The following is a 22,859-nucleotide window of genomic DNA, read 5'->3' as shown; positions in this document are numbered from 1 at the left end:
AGTGAAAGCCACCCTTATCTGCTAGTGTATCCCTTCCCACCTGTGACAGATCATGGGGAGATCTGCTGCCAACTATCAATCTAGCACAACCTCTAGGCAGGAAAAGTTAACTCCATTTAAAGTTATAATGTTACTGAAGTTCTCCTTTTAGTCATTTTTGAGTAAGACTGAAAAATGTCTTAAACTAATGTAACAGATATGTTGTAAGATGTACAGGATCTAGGCTTAATGCTCCAGGTCACCAGTCAATGCACATTGCCATGCCATTCACTTTCAGGCTGTGGGAGCTTAATACTTACTTTCGAGGTTTGGCTTGCAGACTGAACAAGGCAATCCTTATATATGAAGTGGCTGGCGCTGCATCTTACATGCTGTAATGTTCCTTATGTGACTAGGCTACTGATTTTTAAAAGATGGAAGGCACTGTAGTAGAATGTCAACTACTAAATGTAGAGGGGAAAACTGAGTTAGAAAAATCACCATTTTTCAACCACCCAACTAATAACTGATTCAGGCAAGGACATCAATGGATGGTAAAAGTATCAAAGTCTCCCTGCACAGATCGCTTATTCATTACAAGGAGAAACCTGGTGGACACCATCTGAACCATGAGGAACCAAGTCAGCGTCTCCAAGAATGAAAAAGACTGTTGTCACTGGCCCTCTGATGTGATATGCAGAAAAAAAGGAAATATCATTATGCAATGCTACTACCATAAACGCACAAGCCAACTCTAAACACGAGGAAATACCCAAAAAACCCAAATTAAGGGATGTTTTGCAAAACTGGCCTGGACTCTCCAAAAGTGTCAATGTCATGAGACACAAAGGACAAACAAGGAATTATTCCAGATGAAAGGAGATTAAGGAGATGTGGCCATTAAAGTCGATGCATACTCTCAAACTAGATATTAGATGAGGGAGAAAACTGCAGTGAGAAACAATATCAGGACAGGTGACAAAAACTGAATACTGACTGCATATCTGACAATAAAGTTTTATCAATCCTAATTTCCCTGAATTTTCTAATTGTAATATGACCAAGGGAAAGTCTTTGATCTTAAAAAGTACATGCTAGTTTACTCAGAGAGGTCAGCATGAAGAGAAGACAGAAATGAAGCAAAAGTGGAAGATGAAGAGAAGTGGGTTAAAGAGTACAAAGGGTACAAACATACAGTTAAACAGGAGTCACTTCCAGTATTCAACAGTATGGTAGGGAGACTATAGCTAAGAATATTTATTGTATATTTTAAGATAGCTAGAAAAGAATTGGACTATTTCCAACACAAAGAAAAGATAAATGTTTAAGGAGATAGGTGATAACTCAAATACCCTGACTTGATAATAACTTCTTATATACATGCAGCAAAACATTACAATACTCCGCAAATACATACAACTATTATATATCAATAAAAAAGAAAGCAAACGTGTGAAAATACTAACAATTGGTGACTGAAGAGAACATGAGAGTTCTCTGTACTATCCTAGCTGTACTTCTGAGGTCTGAAATTATTTCATTTTAAAAAGTTACATTTATTTATTTTTTAAGAGACAGGGTCTCGCTCTGTTTCCCAGGCTGGAGTGCAGCATCACAATCACTGCTCACTGCAGCCTCCAACCCCCAGGCTCAAGTGATCCTCCCACCTCAGCCTCCCAAGTTGCTGGGACTACAGGTAAACCCCACTGCATCTAGCTAATATTTTTTTAAGAGATGGGGGTCTCATTATGTTGCCCAGGCTGGTTAAACTTTTTAAGAAAGATTAATATATGATTTCTACCCATAAGGATGTTATAACCTACTGAGAAACAGAATACATTCCTGTAACGATAATGAAAAGCTTTACAGTAAAATATTATCAAGTTTGGTAAAAGACATTGCTTTCATCTGAAATTATCAGAAAAAGTTTCAGAGACAGGTGACCTGGGCTTTGAAAGATGGGGAAGAAAAGCGGTTATATAAAATAAAAGTGGTATGCAGTGATTTTCTGATTATTTGAGAATATACTTCCCAGACAGAGTAATCACGACCAAAAAAAAAAAAAAAAAAAAAAAAGAAGAAGAAGAAACATTTGTGGAAATAAAACTATAAAACTACTGGCACAGTGATGATATCTCCATATTACAAGGCAGTTGTTCTCTGGAACTACATTGTAACCAGTCCACCACCACAACTGTGTTTAAACCCTGCCCAAATTAGAGATTTATACGTGACTCAGGCTTAAACAAGACTAGGATCTGATCAGCTTTACTTCCTTATCATCCTGCACAGCTGAGACCAAACTGAGGCATCCAATCTGTTTCACAACTCAAGAGCACTGTGTGTCTGCTTTAGCCTAAACCAGGAAAAGTGATGGGTCTTAAAACTGGCCGCTCAAGGCTAGACTAACTCAAGGACGAAGGGGTGAGAGAAGATGTGAGGAAATGAACACCCAGGAGTAGAGTGGTTTGGCCTCCACCTGAGGGGCTGTGTTAGCACAAGCATGAGCCAGAGATCAGGAAAGGTGGCACACACCGTCACCCAGGTCTGTCAGCCTTGCTGTTAGCTGGAGTTCTGAATGACAGAAGCTAAGGGCCCTTCCACTCTCCTTACTCTTGCTAGAAGAGAACCATCCTTGGCTTCTGCATCCTCTGTGCCTGGGGAAACAGTAAGCACATCCTCCCTTTGAGTCAGGCATCTGGCTTTTGCCACCTTTAACGAAGGACTGTAACTTCATGGAAAAGTAACGTAGGGGATAAAGGATTCTCAGGTCATGTCTTACTAAAACAGGTATCATTTAAAATTTGACCTTCTTCATCGGCATGGGACTTGGCACACACTGCTGTTACTCTGGACCAAGTAGAAAAGTATTTTAGGGCCTTTTATTTCCCTATGGATTCTCCTTATAACTCCAGACATGTTATGCTTTCCCTAACCTTTATCTGTCCTGTGTCCTGAGGAATGAACCAGAACTCTGGAGGGAGGATCAAACACAGCTGCAGATACTGATAGTTCATTTTATCTCTGATCACAACCCCCTAGAGCTAGTAAAGAAACCAGAGGATTCACAAGTCTGATCAGAGATGTGATTGACTATAATCTTATTAACATCTGGCCTGTTTTATCCTGTATGTCCTATAGCACCCAGAATATATTTTGTGCTAGTAAATGTATTGGCGTTGATTAACTATTCTGGACTGATATTGCTGACATACAACTCTAAGAAATGGGAAGTTCAAGTCCTACTAAAAAACTATTCTTTCCAGCCTAGGTAAGAGAGAGAGACACAGTTTTTTAAAAATTAGCTGGGTGGGGTGCCACACACATGTGGTCCCAGCTACTCAGGAGACAGAGGCAGGAAGATCGCTTGAGCCCAGGAGGTTAAGACTGCAGTGAGCTATGATCACGCCACTGCACTCCAGCCTGGGCAATTAGAGCAAGACCCTGTCTCAAAAAAAAAAAAAAATCATTCCCTATGAGTACATGCTTACAATGAAGTATGTAATTTTTGAATGATGAGAAATATTTTCCTCATTTCTGGAAATGAAAGTCCTTCCATGTTTGTAGATTTAACGTCTTACTTGCCTGTAAAGGAGTATATTTGACATTTACCAGAAAGATGATGGCAAATAACAGAGCTCTGGGAAGGAAATTATACAAAATACTGACCACCAAAATAACACAGTTGCTGATTATTAGGTTATAAGTTAATCGCTTCAAAACCTTACTGGATCTACTGCCAGCCAAGGCAGCAAGCAACCTGGAAGCAAGACACGTCCACCATGTCCGGCTAGACACGATGGGAAACCTTCTCATCAAACATGTCCAGCTAGACACGATGGGAAACGCTCTCATCAAATATGTCCAGCTAGACACGATGGGAAACCCTCTCATCAAACATGTCCAGCTAGACACAATGGGAAACCCTCTCATCAAACATGCTCTGTACAACTCAATGTTAAGCTGACTGGAAACAGTAGCTCCCATCTGTAATGCCAGCACTTTGGGAGGCTGAGGTGGGAGGATGGCTGGAGCCCAGGAGTTCAAGGCTTCCGTGAGCTATGATCACACCAATGCACTCCAGCCTGGGTGACAGAGCAAGACCCTGTCTCAAAAAAAAAAAAAAGCATCTTGGTGAAATCCTCTGTATTTACAGGACTTTGAGGCTTTTTTGTGTGGTTTGGAGGGGCAAAGCCAATTTCTTCTGACAATGAAACTCTTCCTGCTTTGCTTTCAGTGTGGGTAACAATGGTTTAAAACAGCAACAAAAACTGCCCACAAAATACCTCCTTCTTTTTACTGTCTATAAAAACCAAAAGACTTTACGTGAAATTTGTACACAGAAGTCACCCAGAGCCCATTTATTCACTACTGATGACTCTGGTTCCCTCTGGCAGGCCTCACTTTCAGTAGCTCCTCTTAAGAATGAGACTGAGGTTAAGATTTTTTTCAAGAACCTGTATTTGGTTTCTCTTTTCTTTTTGTTTCTCTCTCTCTCTCTCTCTCTCTCTCTCGTATGCATGTGAGAGAGACTGAGTGTTGCTCTGTTGCCAAGGCTGGAGCGCAGTGGCGCAATCATGGCTTACTGCAGCCTTGACTTCCTGGACTCAAGCGATCCTCCCACCTCAGCCTCCTGAGTAGCTGCAGACTACAGGCACGTGCCACCACGCCTGGCTAATTTTTTAATACTTTGTTAGAAACTGGGTTCTATGTTACCAAGGCTGGTTTCAAACTCCCAGTTTAAAGGGATCCTCCCACCTCGGCCTCCCAAAGTGTTGGGATTATAAGTGTGAATCACCACACCCAGCCCAATTTCTCACTATAAACTCAGCAGCAAAGTCAAGTAAAATGTGTAATGACCAACTTACAAGGTGGCACACACTGACTTATGGCAAAACTGTGTGCTTTACTGAAGTTAAAGTCTACTGATTTGTTATACATACAGACTAATAAGCAGTTAAATATCTTTCTTGCAGATAAAATACAATATTAAATTTGGAATGGTAAGAAGTGTAATAGATACAATGTTTAAATATCTATTCATAATGTATGAGTTTTCTAAATAGTAGAAATCAACATTCTAGAGCACTGCTATTTAAAGGCAGCAGGTCATCAAACTATGACCAATCCATCACAAGATCTGGAGTCTATGCCAAAACGTAATCAACAGTGAGAAAGTCTAACCATGAATGAAATAACTGCACTTAACAGGGTGCTCAGTGACACAGGCTGATTGACACTCCAAGGCAATCTTACCATCTGGTCACTGACAGGTTAAATGTTTGCAGAAACACATGAATAGCCCAGTTTTAAAGTATGAAAGTGCTTGTTTAAGAGGAATGTATACATACAGATACAATCAGTTTTCACAAAACACTTAAAATATGTAAATACCTGTTCCTGCAGGTCGTAGTCATAGCTGTCATGCAGCAGAAGACTGAGGACATATCGAGTGTAAATCATGGCATCAATGCCACATTTCTCGAGCTCTTGTCCCAGCCAGGTCTGCACTGGACCCAAAGCATGAAGCAGAGACATTTCAGAAACAGACACAGGGCCTGGATAAGAACTTGAGGAGCTTTCAGATGGCAAACCATCCACAACAACTGTACAGATAGGGTACATGAATTTAGGTTGCCGACATCCTTAAAATGTGAAGCATTTTCTGCAGTTGATATTCTGTTGGTATCTGGAGGGGATTTTCACTCCAGTAAAAAGGAGAGATGCTTGACATGTAGGATAAGCATTTATTTTTGCTGGTAGTCAGCCACCTAAAACAGACTTTCCCTCTTCAGGCATGACTAATGAATCAACATCCTGATAGCAACATACATGTAGATGTGATTTTCTACTTTAATTTCACATTGAGGCCAAATGGAAGTCTCCGGCAGAACCTACAAAAATGAGAGAGGAAAAAAAAATATGCATTATATATAAATAATAAATTATTGACCTTTTGAGAATAAAAATCAAATGAATCAAATGTCCCTCTTTATTAAAATATTTTTGGTTTCTTAGAACACTGATCTCCCCGCCTACAATCTTTGACATTTTAAACTTCTAAAATGAATCCAGGCACTGTGGTACCTTCCTGTACACCAGCAAGTTGGAAGGCTGCAGCAGGAAGACTGCTCGAACCCAGGAGTTCCAGGCTGTCCTGCACCATGACTGTACCTATGAATAACCCCTGCGATCCAGCGTGGGGAACATATTGAGATCGTGTCTTTATAAATAAATTTTTAAAAAACTTAAAACAACATTGTGAACTTTTAAAAAGCTGAGTATCATTTAAAACAAATAAAAATTCAGAAGTTGATGCTCTCCTTCTGCTCAATTATACCAATTTTTTTTTTTTTTTTTTTTTTTTTTGCTATCTCAAGAGATTGGACTAGTAAAATTTTGTCTCTGTAACACTGAAAAATTTAACAAATAAATCAGTAGTTCATATCTAAGTATAACAGAAATCAGTAGATGAAGAGTAATTTCATTGAAACATGGGTAAAAAAAGTAGTTCTTTATGTTTTATACAGGTAATTAATTACTTTGTAAGGCTCAAAACTTTAGGACTGGTCATCTCTGATTTCATACAAATAAAGGTGGAGCACCAGTCTGTGTTACAGCCAGGCTATACTCTTATACCTATTGCAACTTTTCTTCTTATATACCTAGCTTGCATTTCTTAGCTTTTACGACAGATGACACACTTTTAGTTTAATAGCTTCCCCCCAAATTAACATACTTTCAATATGTGAAAGTAATCTAACAATGGCTTTATTAAATCATAATATTCTTTATATTAGAGTTCTGGCTAATTTACAAACCACTAGAAAATGAAAACTAATGTAATGAAAGGTAAACCTCCTAAACTCAACTTTTGCATGAATTTTAACAGACAATAAGAGGGTTATCAAAAATTACTTTCAAAGTATTGTTAATAAATGTTAGTAAAAGCATCAAGTCAGAAACACAAATATTATTATCCAAAGATTTAAGACTGAGTTTCTTAAATTTATCTATCGCTATATAGTAAATTTTACACACATTAAATATAAAGACAGCAGTTTTAAGTTCACCACAGGACTAAGTTACTACATTAATGTGTCACTAATATAAGTTTTGCTACTTTTGAAATCCTCTCTACTATACTCTTATCTGAATTATGACAACTAGATAAATTAAAGCAAAGATTTTCTGTAACTTTCACGAGCTGAACTTTTCCAACTGACTTTCAAAACATTCCATAATTCATTTAACATTTGGATCTCAGGATGCCAGAGAGATTGTCAATTAAATAATACACTCAATTCTGGAGATGTGCAAGAAATATGAAGAAAATGACCCCTAGAACATTATAATAAAATTACCCAAACTTGTGATAAACAGAAAATTTTTAAAGCACTCAGAGAAAAAAGAAACATTAAATATAGCACACAAAAGATAAGTATGACATCAGTTTTCTTGTTGGAAACAATGCAAGTGAGCAGATAATGGAGCAAAAACTTTAAAGTACTATAAGAAAAAAAACTGTCAACCTAGAATTCTATACTCACTGAAAGTGTCTTTCAAAAAGATACTTGCACACGCATATTTATAGCAGCACAATTTGCTATTGCAAAAATATGGAACCAGCCCAAATGCCCATCAATCAATGAGGGGATAAAGAAATTGTAGTGTGTGTGTATATATGTACACACACACATACACAAGGGACTACTACTCAGTCACAAAAAGGAATGAAATAATGGCATTTGCAGTGACCGTGATGAAACTAGAGACCATTATTCTAAGTGAAGTAATATAGTAATAGAAAACCAAACACTGTATGTTCTCACTCACAAGTGGGAGCCAAGCTATGAGGATACAAAGGCATGATACCAGTGGACTTTGGGAACTCGGGGGGAAAGGGAGAGACAGGTAAGGGATAAAAGACTACAAACTAGGTAAAGTGTATGCTGCTCAGGTGACAGGTGCACCAAAATCTCAGAAATCACCACTAAAGAACTTATTCATGTAACCAAACACCACCTGTTCCCCAAAAACCTATGGAAATAAAAAATAAAAATAAAAAGCAAAAAATTAAAAACTTTCAAAATGAAAGTGAAACAAAGACTTTTTCTAATATGCAAAAACTGAAGGAATTTATTGCCAGCAAATGCTATGATTTAAATATCACCTCCAAGCCTCATGTCGAAATTTAACTGCTATTGTGATAGTATTAAGAGGTAAGACCTTTAAGAGGTCATGAGGGTTCCAACCTCGTATCACAGGAGTGGGTTCCTGATAAAAGGATAAGTTCAGCCCCATTTCTCTCTGTATAAAGCACTCTCGCCTGCTCTTATCCTCCTCCTCATGTGATGCTTTCTGCCACGGCATGACCCTCACTACATGCCAGTGCCATGTTTTTGGACTTCCCAGCCTCCAGGAACTGTAAGTCAAATAAACTATTCTTTATAAATACCTAATCTATGTCATTCTGTTATAGCAACAGAAAACAGAGTAAGACAGAACAAAATGTGGATCCATTCAAGGGAACAAAGAGCACCAGAAATAACATTTGTCTTATTATTTAAATATCTTTAAAAGATAATTGTTTAAACAAAAATAATACAAAATATTGTAGAGCTTTTATTTAATAACATACATATAAGTAAAATGTAAGCCAACAGTAGCATAAAGGCCAGGAGTGGACAAATGTAAGAATACTATTACAAGGTTCTTGTATGAAATGGTGTATCTACTATCACTTGAAGACAAATTCTGATAACTGTTAATAATAATGAATGTGAATAACCTAAACACATCAATTAAAAGGCAGAGATAGACAGAATTTTAAAACAGCAAGACCTAATTATATGCTGCTTATTTAAAAAACCCTCCACTTAATTCTTTCCACAGAATTCAAATTTATTTTCCTAAATGTCAATCTGGTAGATGTAGCCTAAACATGCCAGCTTTTCCCCAAACTTCTCTATCTGCTCTACCCAAGTAAGATATGGCTTCTTTTTTTTTCCCCTTTTTAACCTTTATTTTAGATTCAGGGGATACATGTGCAAGTTTGTTACCTGGGTATGTTGCATGATGCTGAGGTTTGGGGTATGAATTATTCCATTGCCCAAGTACTGGTACAAAAATAGATATGTAGACCAATGGAACAGAATAGAGAACCCAGAAATAAAGGTGTATACCTGTAGCCATCGAAAACTACCCAACAGTTTTTTCAACACCTACCGCCTCCCCCCATCATCACTATAGCAGTCTTCAGTGTCTACTGCTGTCACCTTTACATCCACGAGTAAATGATGTTTAACTCCCACTTCTAAGTGAGAACATGCAGTATTCGATTTTCTGTTCCTACATTAATTCACTTAGGATATTATCCTCCAGCTGCATCCACGTTGCTGCAAAGGACAGATTTCATTCTTTTATTTTAATGGCTGTATAGTATTCCATGGTGTATACGTACCACATTTTATTTATGCAATCCACTGTTGATGGGCACCTAGGTTGATTCCGTATCTTTGTTAGTGTGAATAGTGCTGTGATGAACATATGAGTATATGTGTCTTTTTGGAAGAATAATTTCTTTTCTGAGATGTACCCAGTAATGGGATTGCTGGGTCAAATGGTAGTTCTGTTTCAAGTTCTTTGAGAAATCTCCAAACTGTTTTCCACAGTGGCAGAACTAATTTACATTCCCACCAACAGTACATAAGTGTTCCCTTTTCTCTGCAGCCTCATTAGCATCTGTTTTTTAACTTCTAATAACAGCCATTCTGACTGACGTGAGATGGTAACTCATTGTGGTTTTGATTTGCATCTCTCTGATAATCAGCGACGTGGAACTTTTTTTATACGTTTGTTGGCTGCTTGCTTGTATGTCTTCTTTTGAAAACTGTCTGTTCATGTCTTTTGCCCACTTTTTATGGGGTTGTTTTTTTTTTCTTGTTTAATTGTTTAAGTTTCCAGTAGATTCTGGATATTGGACCTGTGTCAGATGCAGTTTGCAAATATTTTCTCCTATTCTGTAGGTGGTCTGTATACGAAATGGTGTATCTATTAATATGGTACACTGTTTACTCTGTTGATAATTTCTTTTGCTGTACATAAGCTCTTTAGCTTAATTAGATCTCATTTGTCAATGTTTGTTTTTGTTGCAATTGCTTTTGAGGACGTAGTTACAAATTCCTTCCTAAGGCCAGAATGGTGTTTCCAAGTTTTTTCCTAGGGTTTTTATAGTTTGAGGTCTTACATTTAAATATCTATAATCCATCTTGGGTCAATTTTTATATATGTTGAAAGGTAGGGGTCCATTTTCATTCCTCTGCATATGGCTAGTAATTTATTCCAGGACCATTTATTCAACAGGGAGTCCTTTTCCTGTTGCTTATTTTTGTCAACTTTGTTGAAGATTCGATGGCTACAGGTGTACACCTTTATTTCTGGGTTCTCTATTCTGTTCCATTGGTCTACCTATCTATTTTTGTACCAGTACCATGCTGTTTTGGTTATTGTAGCCTTATGGTATAGTTTGAAGTCAGGTAACATGAAACCACTGGTTTTGTTCTTTTTGCTTAGGATTGCTTTGCTTATTCGGGCTGTGTTTTGGTTCCATATTAATTTTGGAATAGTTTTTTTTTTTCCAATTCTGTGAAAAATGACATTAGCAGTTTGATGGGAACAGTGTTTAACATGTAGACTGCTTTGGGCTGTATGGCCATTGTAACAATATCAATTCTTCCAGTCCATGAACATGAAATATTTTTCCATTAGTTTGTGTTATCTATGATTTTATCATTCTTCTTACAGAGATCTTTCACCTCCTTCGTTAGATGTATTCCTAGGTAGTGTGTGTGTGTGTGTGCACGTGCGCGTGTGTCTATTGTAAATGGAAGTGTTCTCTGTTGAAGGAACCACTGAGCTACTGTCAGTACAGGGAGTGTATTCTTTTTTTACTTTGAGACGGAGTCTTGCTCTGTCACCCAGGCTGGTGTGCACTGGTGCAATTTTGGCTCACTGCAACCTCTGCCTCCTGGGTTCCAGCAATTCTCTGACTCAGCCTCCCAAGTAGCTGGGATTACAGGCGCCCGCCACCATGCCCAGCTAATTTTTGTATTTTTAGTAGAGACGGGGTTTCACCATCGTGGCCAGGCTGGTCTTAAACTCCTGACCTCGTGATCCACCTGCCTTGGCCTCCTAAAGTGCTGGGATTACAGGCATGAGCCACTGTGCCCAGCCTGGGAATGTATTCCTGATTTGGTTCTTGGTCTGAATGTTATAGGTGTATAAAATCCACTTTAAATATAAAGACACAAATAGGTTAAAAGTAAAAGGATAGAAAAAATACTACACTAACATTAATGAAAAGAAAGCTAGGGTGTCTACATCACTTTCTGACAAAAGTAAATTTCAGTGCAAAAAATACTAACAGAGATAAAGAAGGTCAACTCATAATGATAAAGGGATGGATATATCAAAAGGATGTACCACTCCTTTGTATTATACATCTAATAGCATATTTGCAAAATATATGAAACAAAAATTGATAGAACTGCAAAGATAAACAAGTCCACAATTACACTAGATTTCAAAACCTCTTTGTCAGTCACTGCAAGAAGAAATACACAAAAAAATCCATAAGGATATAGAGAGAACAACATTATCAACCAACTTGACCTAAGATAAACTATCTTTGGCCACAGAAAAGGTGCAATAAGCTTAAAAGAATTCAATCATACATGCATGTTCTCTGACCACACGGAATTATAATTAGTAACATAAAGATGTCTGGAAAAGCTTCACAAATATGTGAGAACTAAAAACATATTTCTAAACAATAGGGGAGGCCAGGCGTGGTGACTCACGTCTGTAATCCCAGCACTTTGGGAGGCCAAGGCGGGTGGATCACAAGGTCAGAAGGTCAAGACCATCCTGGCTAACACGGTGAAACCCTGCCTCTACTAAAAATACAAAAAATTAGCAGGGCGTGGTGGCGGAAGCCTGTAGTCCCGGCTACTCGGGAGACTGAGGCGAGATAATCGCTTGAACCTGGGAGGCGGAGGCTGCAGTGGGCCAAGATCACACCACTGCACTCCAGCCTGGGCAACAGAGCGAGACTCCATCTCAAAAAAAAAAAAGGCAGTGGGGGGGGGAAAAAAGAAATTTGAGAAATTAGTAAGTACTGTATTTTGAACTGAATGTAAATGAAAACACAACCTATCAATATTTTTAGGATGCCACAAAAGCACTACTGAGAAAGAAATGTAGAACACTGTCTATATTAGAAAAGGTCTTAAATCAATGATCTCAGTTTTCACCTTAAGAAGCTAGTAAAAGAAGACCAAACGAAGCCTAAACTAAGCAGAAAAAAGAAAAAAGATCAGAGCAGAAACCAATGAAATAGAAAGCAGAAAAACAATAAAACCAAAAACAGGTTCTTTAACCTCTAGCCAGACTGATCAGGAAAGAGAGACGACATAGATTACCAACATCAGGAATGAGAGAGGTGAGATCACTACAGATTCTATAGGTATAAAAATGAGAATAAGAGATACTAGAAAAACTTTATACCAATAAATTCAATAACTTAAATGAAATGGAAAAATTCCTTGAAAGATACAAACTACCAAAGCTTACTCAAGAAGAAACAGAATGAATAGTCCTGTATCTATAAAGGGAACTGAATTTATAGTTTAAAACTCACAAAGAAATCGCTAAGCCCATATAGCTTCAAAGGTGAATTCTACCAAATATTTAAGAAAAGCATAATTCCAATTCTACACAAACTCTCCCAATACTTCTCAAATCATGTTATGAAGACAGCATTAAGCTGATACCAAAAGCCAATAAAGATATTACAAGAAACAGGCTGGGCACGGTGGCTCATGCCTGTAATCCCAGCACTTTGGGAGGCCAAGGCGGGCAGATCACAGGTCAGGAGATCGAGACCAGCCTGGCTAACACGGTGAAACCCCATCTCTACTAAAAATACAAAAAATTATCAGGGTGTGGTGGTGGCGCCTGTAGTCCCAGCTACTCAGGAGGCTGAGGCAGGAGAATGGCGTGAACCCGGGAGGCGGAGCTTGCAGTGAACCGAGATCACGCCACTGCACTCCAGCCTGGGTGACACAGCGAGACTCCATCTCAAAAAAATAAAAAATAATAATAATAAAAAAACTAGATCAAAGTACTTAAACTATTATATAAGTGTAAATACTTTTCCAAGAAGCAGACCAAACATAATGCCACACTTCACACAAGTAATTTAATAATGAAGGCTTTTTTGGAGCAGTGAGCACTTGTTTTGAAGAAGTTCACAAATCTTCCCAAAATCTCATCCCTCATGTAATAATATTCCAGGAAACATGGCACCATCTTTTTATACTCTATATGACATATATTACTAAAAATAATTCAAATTACAACTCCCATTGGTGTTCGTAATTATTTATAAGCTATAAGTGACATATTATCTATAGTCCAGTTTCTTTAATGTTCAAGTACAGCAGACATATGGCCAAGTTAATTAAATATTAAGATATTTCCCTTTTTCTTAATACACTATAAATAATTTTAGGTGTGATTACAACATATGAAAATGATTTCAAAAAGCACACTCTCTTTTGAACACGGCTGCATAAATACTATTTGCGGACTGTTCTCTCAATTTACTTTTGTTACAGCACAACTGATCAAAAACAGCACCAGACAGTAAACAGTTACAAACTGGGCTTCTCTGGGCAAAATGTAAAATGTGGATGTTGTGGAGAAAAATGTGGGCAGTTCCACTCAACCGATATATTCACTTGCTGAAGTGGCCTTTATAAGTACCACAGCACTTCTTTCTTTCTTATGTTTATCATACATGCCTTTTATTAGCAAAGTTTTAAAGTATTTTTAAAATATAAAAATAGAAACACACACTCATACATAATTTCAGCACCTAATATTCACTGTTAGTATTTTGGTGTGTTTATTATTAGTGTTTTTTCCTTTGCGTAGAACTTTAAATTTATTATTTCTATATATTAAATAATAACATACATAGACTTTTGTATTCTGCCTTTTTCACCTGGCATTACGTCATCCCCATGGTGTTCTAAGACCCTTACTGCACTGACCAATATAGTAGCCACTAGTCACATGTGGCTATTTTAAACTAAAAGTCAGTTCCTCAGTCACACTAGCTACAGTTCAAGCGCTCAACAGCCACATGTAGCTAGTGTGCAAATATAGGACATTTCCATAATCACAGAAGTTCTACTAAACGACACGGGTTTTGACTCTCTCCTCTCTAGCAAATGACTATGTTGAGCTTAACAAACACTCATTAGCTCTTTCAACAGAGCTATGCCCCCCTGCACGTTCCCGTAGATTGTCCAAGACACCACCTGGAAGAAAGGCTACTAATCTCAGCTACTCTGAAGTAACACAATGAGCTCAGAAAGAACTGTTTGAGAGAACTGGAAAACATCTACTTTATGTTTGATAGGTATCAAATTTCAAAAGGTCAAATTTCTTACATTTCAATGTAATCATGGAAGGTTCAATGACAAAGTCAGACTGTATGGAATAACAAGAACAACTAAAGCTTATTGACAAAACAAAGAGAGAACTGAGAATAATTAGGATAAGTGGTCAAGAACAAACTGAGGGAAAAGGTTAAAAATAGGGTAGATTATGCAACAAAAACAATTCCCAAATTACAGTAGCCTAACACAAAGGTTTGTATCTTAAAAAAAAAAAAGAAAGAAAAGTTAGGCCAGGCACAGTGGTTCACACCTATAATCCCAGCACTTTGGGTGGCCGAGGCAGGGAGACTGCTTGAGCTCAGGAGTTCAAGACCAGCCTGGGCAACACGGTGAGACCCCATCTCTACCAAAAAAAATACAAATATCAGCCAGGCATGGTGGCTCACGCCTGGAGTCCCAGCTACTCGGGAGGCTGAGGTGGGAGGATCACTGGAGCTCAGGAGGCAGAGGGTGTAGTGAGCCGAGATAGTGCCAAAGCACTCCAGCCTAGGTGACAGAGTGAGACCCTGTTTCAGAAAGAAAAAAGAAAAACTTACAGGGTACGTGGGCAATTTTGTTACATGCATAGATTGCACAGTAAGTCAGGGTTTACGCAGTATCTGGCTATGTCTGGCTTGTGCCTTATCACTTAAGATAATGACCTCCAGTTCCATCAACGTTGCTGCAAAAGACATGATTTCACTCTTTTTTTTATGTCTGAATAGCATTCTATAGTGTGTACAGACCACATTTTCTTTACCCATTTATTCACCGATGGACACTTAGGTTGATTCTACATCTTTGCTATTGTGAATAGTGCTGCAGTAAACATATGAGTACAGTTATCTTTCTGATGTGTTCTTTTCCTTTGAGTATCTACTTTGGGTAGATACCCAACAGTGGGAATGCTGAATCGAATGCTCATTCTATTTTTAGTTCTTTGAGAAATCTCCATACTCTTTTCCATAGAAGCTATACTAATTTACATTCCCACCAAAAATGCTTAAGAGTTTCCTTTTCTCTGTATCCGTGCAAATATCTGGTTTTTGGGGGTTTTTTGTTGTTGTTGTTGTTGTTTGTTTTTGTCTTTTTAATACTAGCCATTCTGACTGGGGTAACATGACAACTCATTCTGGTTTTGGTCTGCATTTCTCTGATGACTGGTGATGCCGAGCTTTTCTTCATATACATGTAAGGCCATGCGTATGTCTTCTTTTTTTAAAAAAAAAGTCTATTCATGTCTTTGTCCACTTTTTAATGGGATCTTTTTGTTTTTGCCATTGAAGTGTCTGAATTCCTTGTATATTCTGGATATTAGTTCCCTATCAGATAGTTTGCAAACATTTTCTCTCATTCTACAGGCTGTCTCTTCAATCTGCTAACGATTTCTTTTGCTCTGCTGAAGCTTTTTAGTTTCATTAAGTCCCATTTGCCTATTTCTGCTTTAGTTGTCTGTGTTTTTGAGGTCTTAGTCACAGATTCTTTGCCTATATTAATGTCCAGAAGAGTTTTCCCTAGGTTTTCTTCTAGTATTTTTATAGTTTCAGGTCTTACGTTTAGGTCTTTAATCCATCTTGAGTTGATTTTTTGTATATGGTGAGAGACTGGGGTCCAGTTTCGTTCTTACGCATAGGGCAATCCAATTTTTCCAGCACCATTTCTTTAAGAGGGTGTCTTTCTCTGATGTATGTTGTTGTTAGCGTTGTCAAAGATCAGTTGGCTATAAACATGTGGCTTAATTTCTGGATTCTCTATTCTGTTCCATTGTCCATACATCTATTTTTACACCAGTACCATGCTGTTTTGGTTACTATACCCTTGTAATATAATTTGAAGTCAGGTAACGTGATACCCCCAGCTTTGTTCATTTGGTCAGGATTGCTTTGGCTATTAGGGCTCTTTTTTGATTTCGTATGAATTTTAGGACTTTTTTTTTCTAATTCTGTAAAACATGACATTGGTATTTTGATAGGGGTTACAGTGAATCTGTAGATTGCTTTGGAGAGTATGGTCACTTTAATGATATTAATTCTTCCAATTCATGAGCATGGGATGTTTTTCCATTTATTTGTCATCTACAATTTCTTTTATCGGTGTTTTGTAGTCTTCCTTGTAGAGATCTTTCACCTCCATGGTTAAATGTATTCCTAGGTACCTTGTTTTTTTATAGCTATTGTAAATGGAACTGCCTTCTTGATTTCTTTCTCAGCTGATTGTTATTGGTATATAGAAACATTACTGATTTTTGTATGCCGATTTTCTATCCTGCAACTTTACTGAATTGCTTTATTAAATCTAAGAGGTTTTTTGGTGGAGTCTTTAGGTTCTTCTAGATATAAGAGCATATCAATGGCAAATAGGGATATAATTTGACCTCCTCTTTTCCGATTTGGATGCCTTTTATATCTTTCTCTTGCTTAATTTCTCTTGCTAGGACTTCCACAAAGGTTTATATCCTTCTCATACTATGTGTTCATCACATAGTATGAGAAATGCTCAGGGCAATCACTCATTATAATCTTCTGGGACACAGGGTGACAAAATGGCCATCATCTTGAACCCTGTTAGTCCAGGGGGCCAGAGAAAATAAGATCTGGACCAAAGCTGGCACTGGTACTTCGAAAGCTTCCTCTTGGAAGTGAGCTACTCACATTTTATGAGTCAAAGCAAGTCCCTTAGCCTCACTTCACTTCAATAGGGCAGGTATCACTAGCCCTAATGACCACTTCAAGGGGTAGAATATGGGGCTGTTAATAGGAAACAACTCTGAAATCTAACATTATTGAAACTAACATTCTGGTAAACATAGACAAACTATCAGGGACAAAAGTAACAGGATCATAAAAGTTTCAGAAAGCACAGACATGGCTGAAACACTAACACCCAACTGGCAATGGAATCATTCCCGCCCTGCCTTTCTGAAGAAGCCCTTTCTAATTATTTAAGGGTATACCACGGTCTTCCTCCCAACACTTACAGAGTGCTGGCTGTCCTCATGGCTTTCTGCCTTGTGATGATGCCCTTTTATACTATTCTCTAACTGCCTCCTGGGAATGGGTTCCTTATCAAATAAGGCTTAAAGTTCTTCAGGTCAAACTGTGACATACTCCACATGTACTATGTAGTAGAATGCTTAGGCCTTGGCAGGTGATCAAAACTGTGCTGAACTAACTACTTTCCAAATCTCAATGGAGAATAAATTCTGAAAAAGAGAAGTTTGATAAATAAAACGATATTCGTAATACTAGGAGGTGGGAGGAAAAAACCCAACTCTGATCACATTCTGAGTCCACAGGCAGGGACTAACTAACATAGGAATTTTAACTCATTCTCAAACAATTCCATGTACTAGAGGTTTCTTGTGTACAAGGCACTATGCATGGTGTCAGTGATATGGAGACAATCACAACCCTCTCGGGATTTTCCTTTAGGTATTTACCATCCTATATTAGCAGGCTTTCACATTAGGTAAAGCAACTTGTACTCTTCCCACTGAAGCCCTCTACCATCCCCTTTGATCTAGTACGGTACTTCTGCAAGGCATGCTTCAACTCTGTTTTTAACTGGTCCTTTCTCACTACAAAGTTCGTACTCACATTGTTGATGTGCTCGGTACCCAAGACTCAGCATTACCTGCAACTGTCTTTTCGTAATTATTCAATTTGGGTGTTTATAGGACTTTCACACAAGGAAAAGCCTTGAGGGAGAAGGCATAAACGATATATAACATAAAGTAAAAGAAAGACTATAGAAAAGAGAATAAAGAGAAACAGACATTTGAAATATTAAGACTCTGGCTTTTGGACTCTATTACTTTTCACCAAAATCCTAAATAATATTTGCCTGCAGTGCGAACATACAATTAAGTAGTTATACATTTATAAATAATTCTTGCCTGTTATTTTCTTTTTTCTCTTTTTTGAGACATAGTCTCACTCTGTTGCCCAGGCTAGAGTGCAGTAGCATGATGTCAGCTCACTGAAACCTCCGCCTCCCAGGTTCAAGCGACTCTCCTGCCTTAGCCTCCTGAGTAGCTGCGACTACAGGTGCACGTCACCACACCTAGCTAATTTTTGTATTTTTGGTAGAGATGGGATTTCACCATGTTGGCCTGTCTGGTCTCCTGACCTCAAGTGATCCACTCGCGTTGGCCTCCCAAAGTGCTGGGATTACAGGCATGAGTCACTGTGCCTGGCCTTGTCTGTTATTTTCTGATCTCAGCACATGAATTTGGAACCCAAGATAATGCTTATTCTCTTTAGTAGGTAGCATGGCTCCAAAGCCAATCTACAGCCAGAAAAGAAAATCCATAAAGAATCTACAACGCAAACTGGAATTCAAGCATTGAAAACAGGAACCAAGGGCTATAAACTAAATTATGTAAACTGGTTTACCCTAGGTTTCTGAAAAGCTATGTAGAAATGGACAATCAGACCTACAGTTTTCTTCCCCATTCTAGAAGTGTGTCAAGTCCCAGGAAATGAATAAGGTTTTTAAAAAAGTAATGTAATCAACAAAACTAGTGTGAGACTTGAGTTCTTTCTATGAAAAGAGGAAAAACTGCATAAAGATTGAGAAATTCCATCCTTACTAGTCATCAGAAATAAACACATAAGTAATATTCTCCAGTGACAATTAAAATGAATTATTAATATTTTCATAAACAGGATTGTTCTTACAAAGATTACCACTCGATAGCAAGAGAACTAGGAAATGTTTTCATAAATTGCAAGCCTGTAACACATCTGGTTAATCTTTATGTTTAAAGGAAGAAAAGCTGAACACTGTGGTGTATGCCTATAATCCTAGCTACTGGAGAGGCTGAGGCAGGAACAAGCCTGTAACACATCTGGTTAATCTTTATGTTTAAAGGAAGAAAAGCTGAACACTGTGGTGTATGCCTATAATCCTAGCTACTGGAGAGGCTGAGGCAGGAACATCCCTTGAGCCCAGGTGCACAGGCCAACCTGGGCAACATAGCAGGACCCTGTCTTAAATAAATAAATAAATAGATACATATATAAAAAGGAAAAACCAATTTTATGATGATAAAGTGTAGGTGAAAGCAATCAGTTCTACATAGATTCACAGGTACTAAACAGACTTCTATTAAAACAAAACAATTAAGAGTGTAATTTGACTAGTGTGTAATGAGACTAAATCAAAGGGAAAAGCTTTCTATGCAACCTGGATAAACTTTCCTCTACTGACCATGCTACTGTCAAATGCTGACAGACCTGAAAGTTTTGATCAGCCTGTACGTTCTTATTGTTCTAATTCTTTCTTTTTTTTCTTTTTGAGACGGAGTCCCGCTCTGTCACCCAGGCTGGAGTAGTGTCGCGATTTCGGCTCACTGCAAGCTCCGCCTCCCGGGTTCACGCCATTCTCCTGCCTCAGCCTCCTGAGTAGCTGGGGCTACAGGCGCCCGCCACCGCACCCGGCTAATTTTTTGTATTTTTAATAGAGACAGGGTTTCACCGTGTTAGCCAGGATGGTCTCAATCCACTGACCTCGTGATACACCCGCCTCAGCCTCCCAAAGTGCTGGGATTATAGGTGTGAGCCACCGCGCCCAGCCTCTTATTGCTTTAATTCTTACTGTTTGAACTTATTGTTTAATTGTACTATGGAGATGAACTGCTTATGCAAAGTTACATTGTTTTATGTCTAATTTTTACTTGATTCCAGTTATTTGATGATTCTTATTCATCTGTTAATATTTCTGGTTTGAAAAGCTGGACTGCTATATTAAATTTTTTTTTTTTACAGGTTATCAAATTATAATAACCAATGTAGACATTTAGTTCATTTAGACAAATTAGATGTCAAAATTCTTTACCAGGGCTACAAAATGGCAGTTTTTATGCCTTCAAAAGGTTATGGAGATTTACAAAAATGCCTTTTTTACCCAGCAGGGGTAAACCTCACATCAGACACTTTACAGGACAAAGGATAAAACACTTGGGCCCAAGGGGAAGGGGAAAATGTATATACTTACAACTGAAGCAAATCCTCCTCCTTCCTTGCAAAAGATAACAAAATAGCTACCAAACAAAATGCAAAAACAAGATAAAACAACATTATTATGAAATTCTAAAAGCTTTTAGATAAATTGTTGGAAAAGGGATGAAACAACTAAATTTTAGAAATTTAAAAATTTCAATTAGGAGAAACTGAAACATCTACACATTAAGAAATGCAAAATTTCAAAAACCCTAAGCTTACTTGGAAAAAAACTAAAATAAATAATTTTTACACTTTTTGAAAATGCAAAAAGCTCCAGCATGATGAAACCCACTTTGTCAACGTTGAAACATTTCATCATATAAAATACTAGATCATAGTGTATCAAAATAATTTTACAACATGACACTGTTGGTCCTCAAAATGTCTGGGCATATAAATTCTATAGCTTTCAACTACTAAACTCAAAACCACAAATATCTTCTGAATTTCAATGAGTGGGGGAAAGGTAGCATGAAATTCTGTAACTCACTGGTAAGACAGTGAGTTAACTTTTTAAAATTACTATAAAAGCCATAGCCAACTAATACAAATTATAGTTCTCCAAAATGGACTTAGGTAAGAAGCAATACTTCAATAATGTGTTTATATCTGTCAATAATCTAATTCTATATGAAAAGTTTATATGGATTATCTGATTCATATTCTAATAGTTAAAAATTTTAAAGAGTCCAAATAAAATTTTGTTTATGCAAAAAGATATACACTAGGGAACTCAGAATAGGATCAAAGTAGTACATATGTTCATTTCTCATCCATTAATTGTATGCTTCCAACATTAAATCAAGTCTTTAGATATGGTTCTGAAGATAACTATAGTAATTCTTCTGGACCTTAGGAAGATATTTAAATAAACAGTGTCATCATTTAAAGGATAACTTGCTACAGTTTCCCCAAAGTATATTCTGGGTGATACAAAAATATATTCCTGGACGGGTGCAGTGGCTCAAGCCTGTAATCCCAGCACTTTGGGAGGCCGAGGCGGGTGGATCACTAGGTCAGGAGATCGAGACCATCCTGGCTAACACAATGAAACCCCATCTCTACTAAAAATACAAAAAAATTAGCCGGGCGTGGTGGTGGGCACCTGTAGTCCCAGCTACTCGGGAGGCTGAGGCAGGAGAATGGCGTGAACCCGGGAGGCGGAGCTTGCAGTGAGCGGAGATTGCGCCACTGCATTCCAGCCTGGGGTACAGAGCAAGACTCTGTCTCAAAAAAAAAAAAAAAAAAAAACATATATATATATATATATATACACACACACATACACACACACACACATTCCTTTGCTATAAACTTCTTCATTTTACATAAATTAGGGAAATACCAAAGCTGAAACAAGAACAGGTTTATTTCAGGACATCTTGAAACCTTTAATAGGCTAATATGCACTCGGAACCTCCAAGAAGGAAACAAAGTAGTGGAGAACATTCATTCATTCATTCATTCACCCCTTTTGCTTCCTTGGAACACAGTTTGGGAAACAGGAGACATTCTAATCAGAAAGAATTTTCCCCAAGGCCCAAGTTATTAATATAAGCAAGGTATAGATCACCTGACCTGAGGTCTTTAAATCCTGAATTCCCAGGATTAAAAAGTTAAACTGAAGATGTAATTTACGAATAAGATCATTAATTATATCCCTCTCCTTTTCTTTCCTTTAAATAACTTGCATAAATTGTACTATTCTATACAGTAAATCAATTAGTATTCCCTTTTAAATGTATCAGAAACTTCCACATTTTTCCATTTCCCACATACACTTAGTGACTTACTGGTTGTCTTTATTCTCAATGCATTCTCTGGAATGGTTACAAGGGCAGAGTCCACCGCGCCCTACCTATATCAGTGCACACTACCTACACAACAGTGAAGCAGGCATTTTAGTATCAAAAACGTATTTACCATCATTAAAATGATCTTAGGTTTCTTTATACTTTACAAAGCAATCACAGTTTTTAATGGACTAAAAGACAGCTGTCTGACAATGGGATGTTAATGGCAGAGCTTCCACTAGGTAATGAACCCAACTGGTCAGTGGCTCTAAACTGAGGGTGGCAGAGTATGGCACATTAGGGTTCATGGACCAGAACAAGAGGGAGCACTCCAGGGGCTGGTGGAGGGAGGCCCGCTAGAGCAGGAATACCTGTATTTAACAAACATTTGCTAAGTATTAGGCACAGCTACTAAAAGTGTTAGAAATGCTACCAAATTTAATTGTGCTTTGAGGCATCCTTGAATCTGGGAAACACATTGAGAATTCCTGCTAGCTGTGATGTTGATCTTACACAACTCTCCCTAGATTAATAAAATAGATATAATTCTCAAAACCTCAAATACAAATACTTTA

General features: G+C 37.8%; 2 protein-coding genes across 4 annotated transcripts in view; one reads left to right on the top strand and one right to left on the bottom strand.

Annotated features, from left to right (window-relative positions):
* Nucleotides 1–22,859, top strand: part of PPP2R2C (protein phosphatase 2 regulatory subunit Bgamma) — an 873,451-nt gene that overhangs the window by 358,974 nt on the left and 491,618 nt on the right. The window lies entirely within an intron of this gene.
* KIAA0232 (KIAA0232 ortholog) overlaps nucleotides 1–22,859 on the bottom strand; it is a 94,354-nt gene that overhangs the window by 50,664 nt on the left and 20,831 nt on the right. For all 3 annotated transcript variants that reach the window (XM_050792070.1, XM_050792071.1, XM_050792072.1), the window contains exon 2: nucleotides 5,374–5,873. In XM_050792070.1, the coding sequence (XP_050648027.1) occupies nucleotides 5,374–5,604 (231 nt within the window). In that variant the 5' untranslated portion in view covers nucleotides 5,605–5,873. The remainder of the gene's footprint in view (nucleotides 1–5,373; nucleotides 5,874–22,859) is intronic.

The sequence above is a fragment of the Macaca thibetana genome, chromosome 5 (genome assembly GCF_024542745.1).
Source record: "Macaca thibetana thibetana isolate TM-01 chromosome 5, ASM2454274v1, whole genome shotgun sequence".
NCBI lineage: Eukaryota > Metazoa > Chordata > Mammalia > Primates > Cercopithecidae > Macaca > Macaca thibetana.
This window is presented reverse-complemented; position numbering and strand designations above follow the sequence as displayed.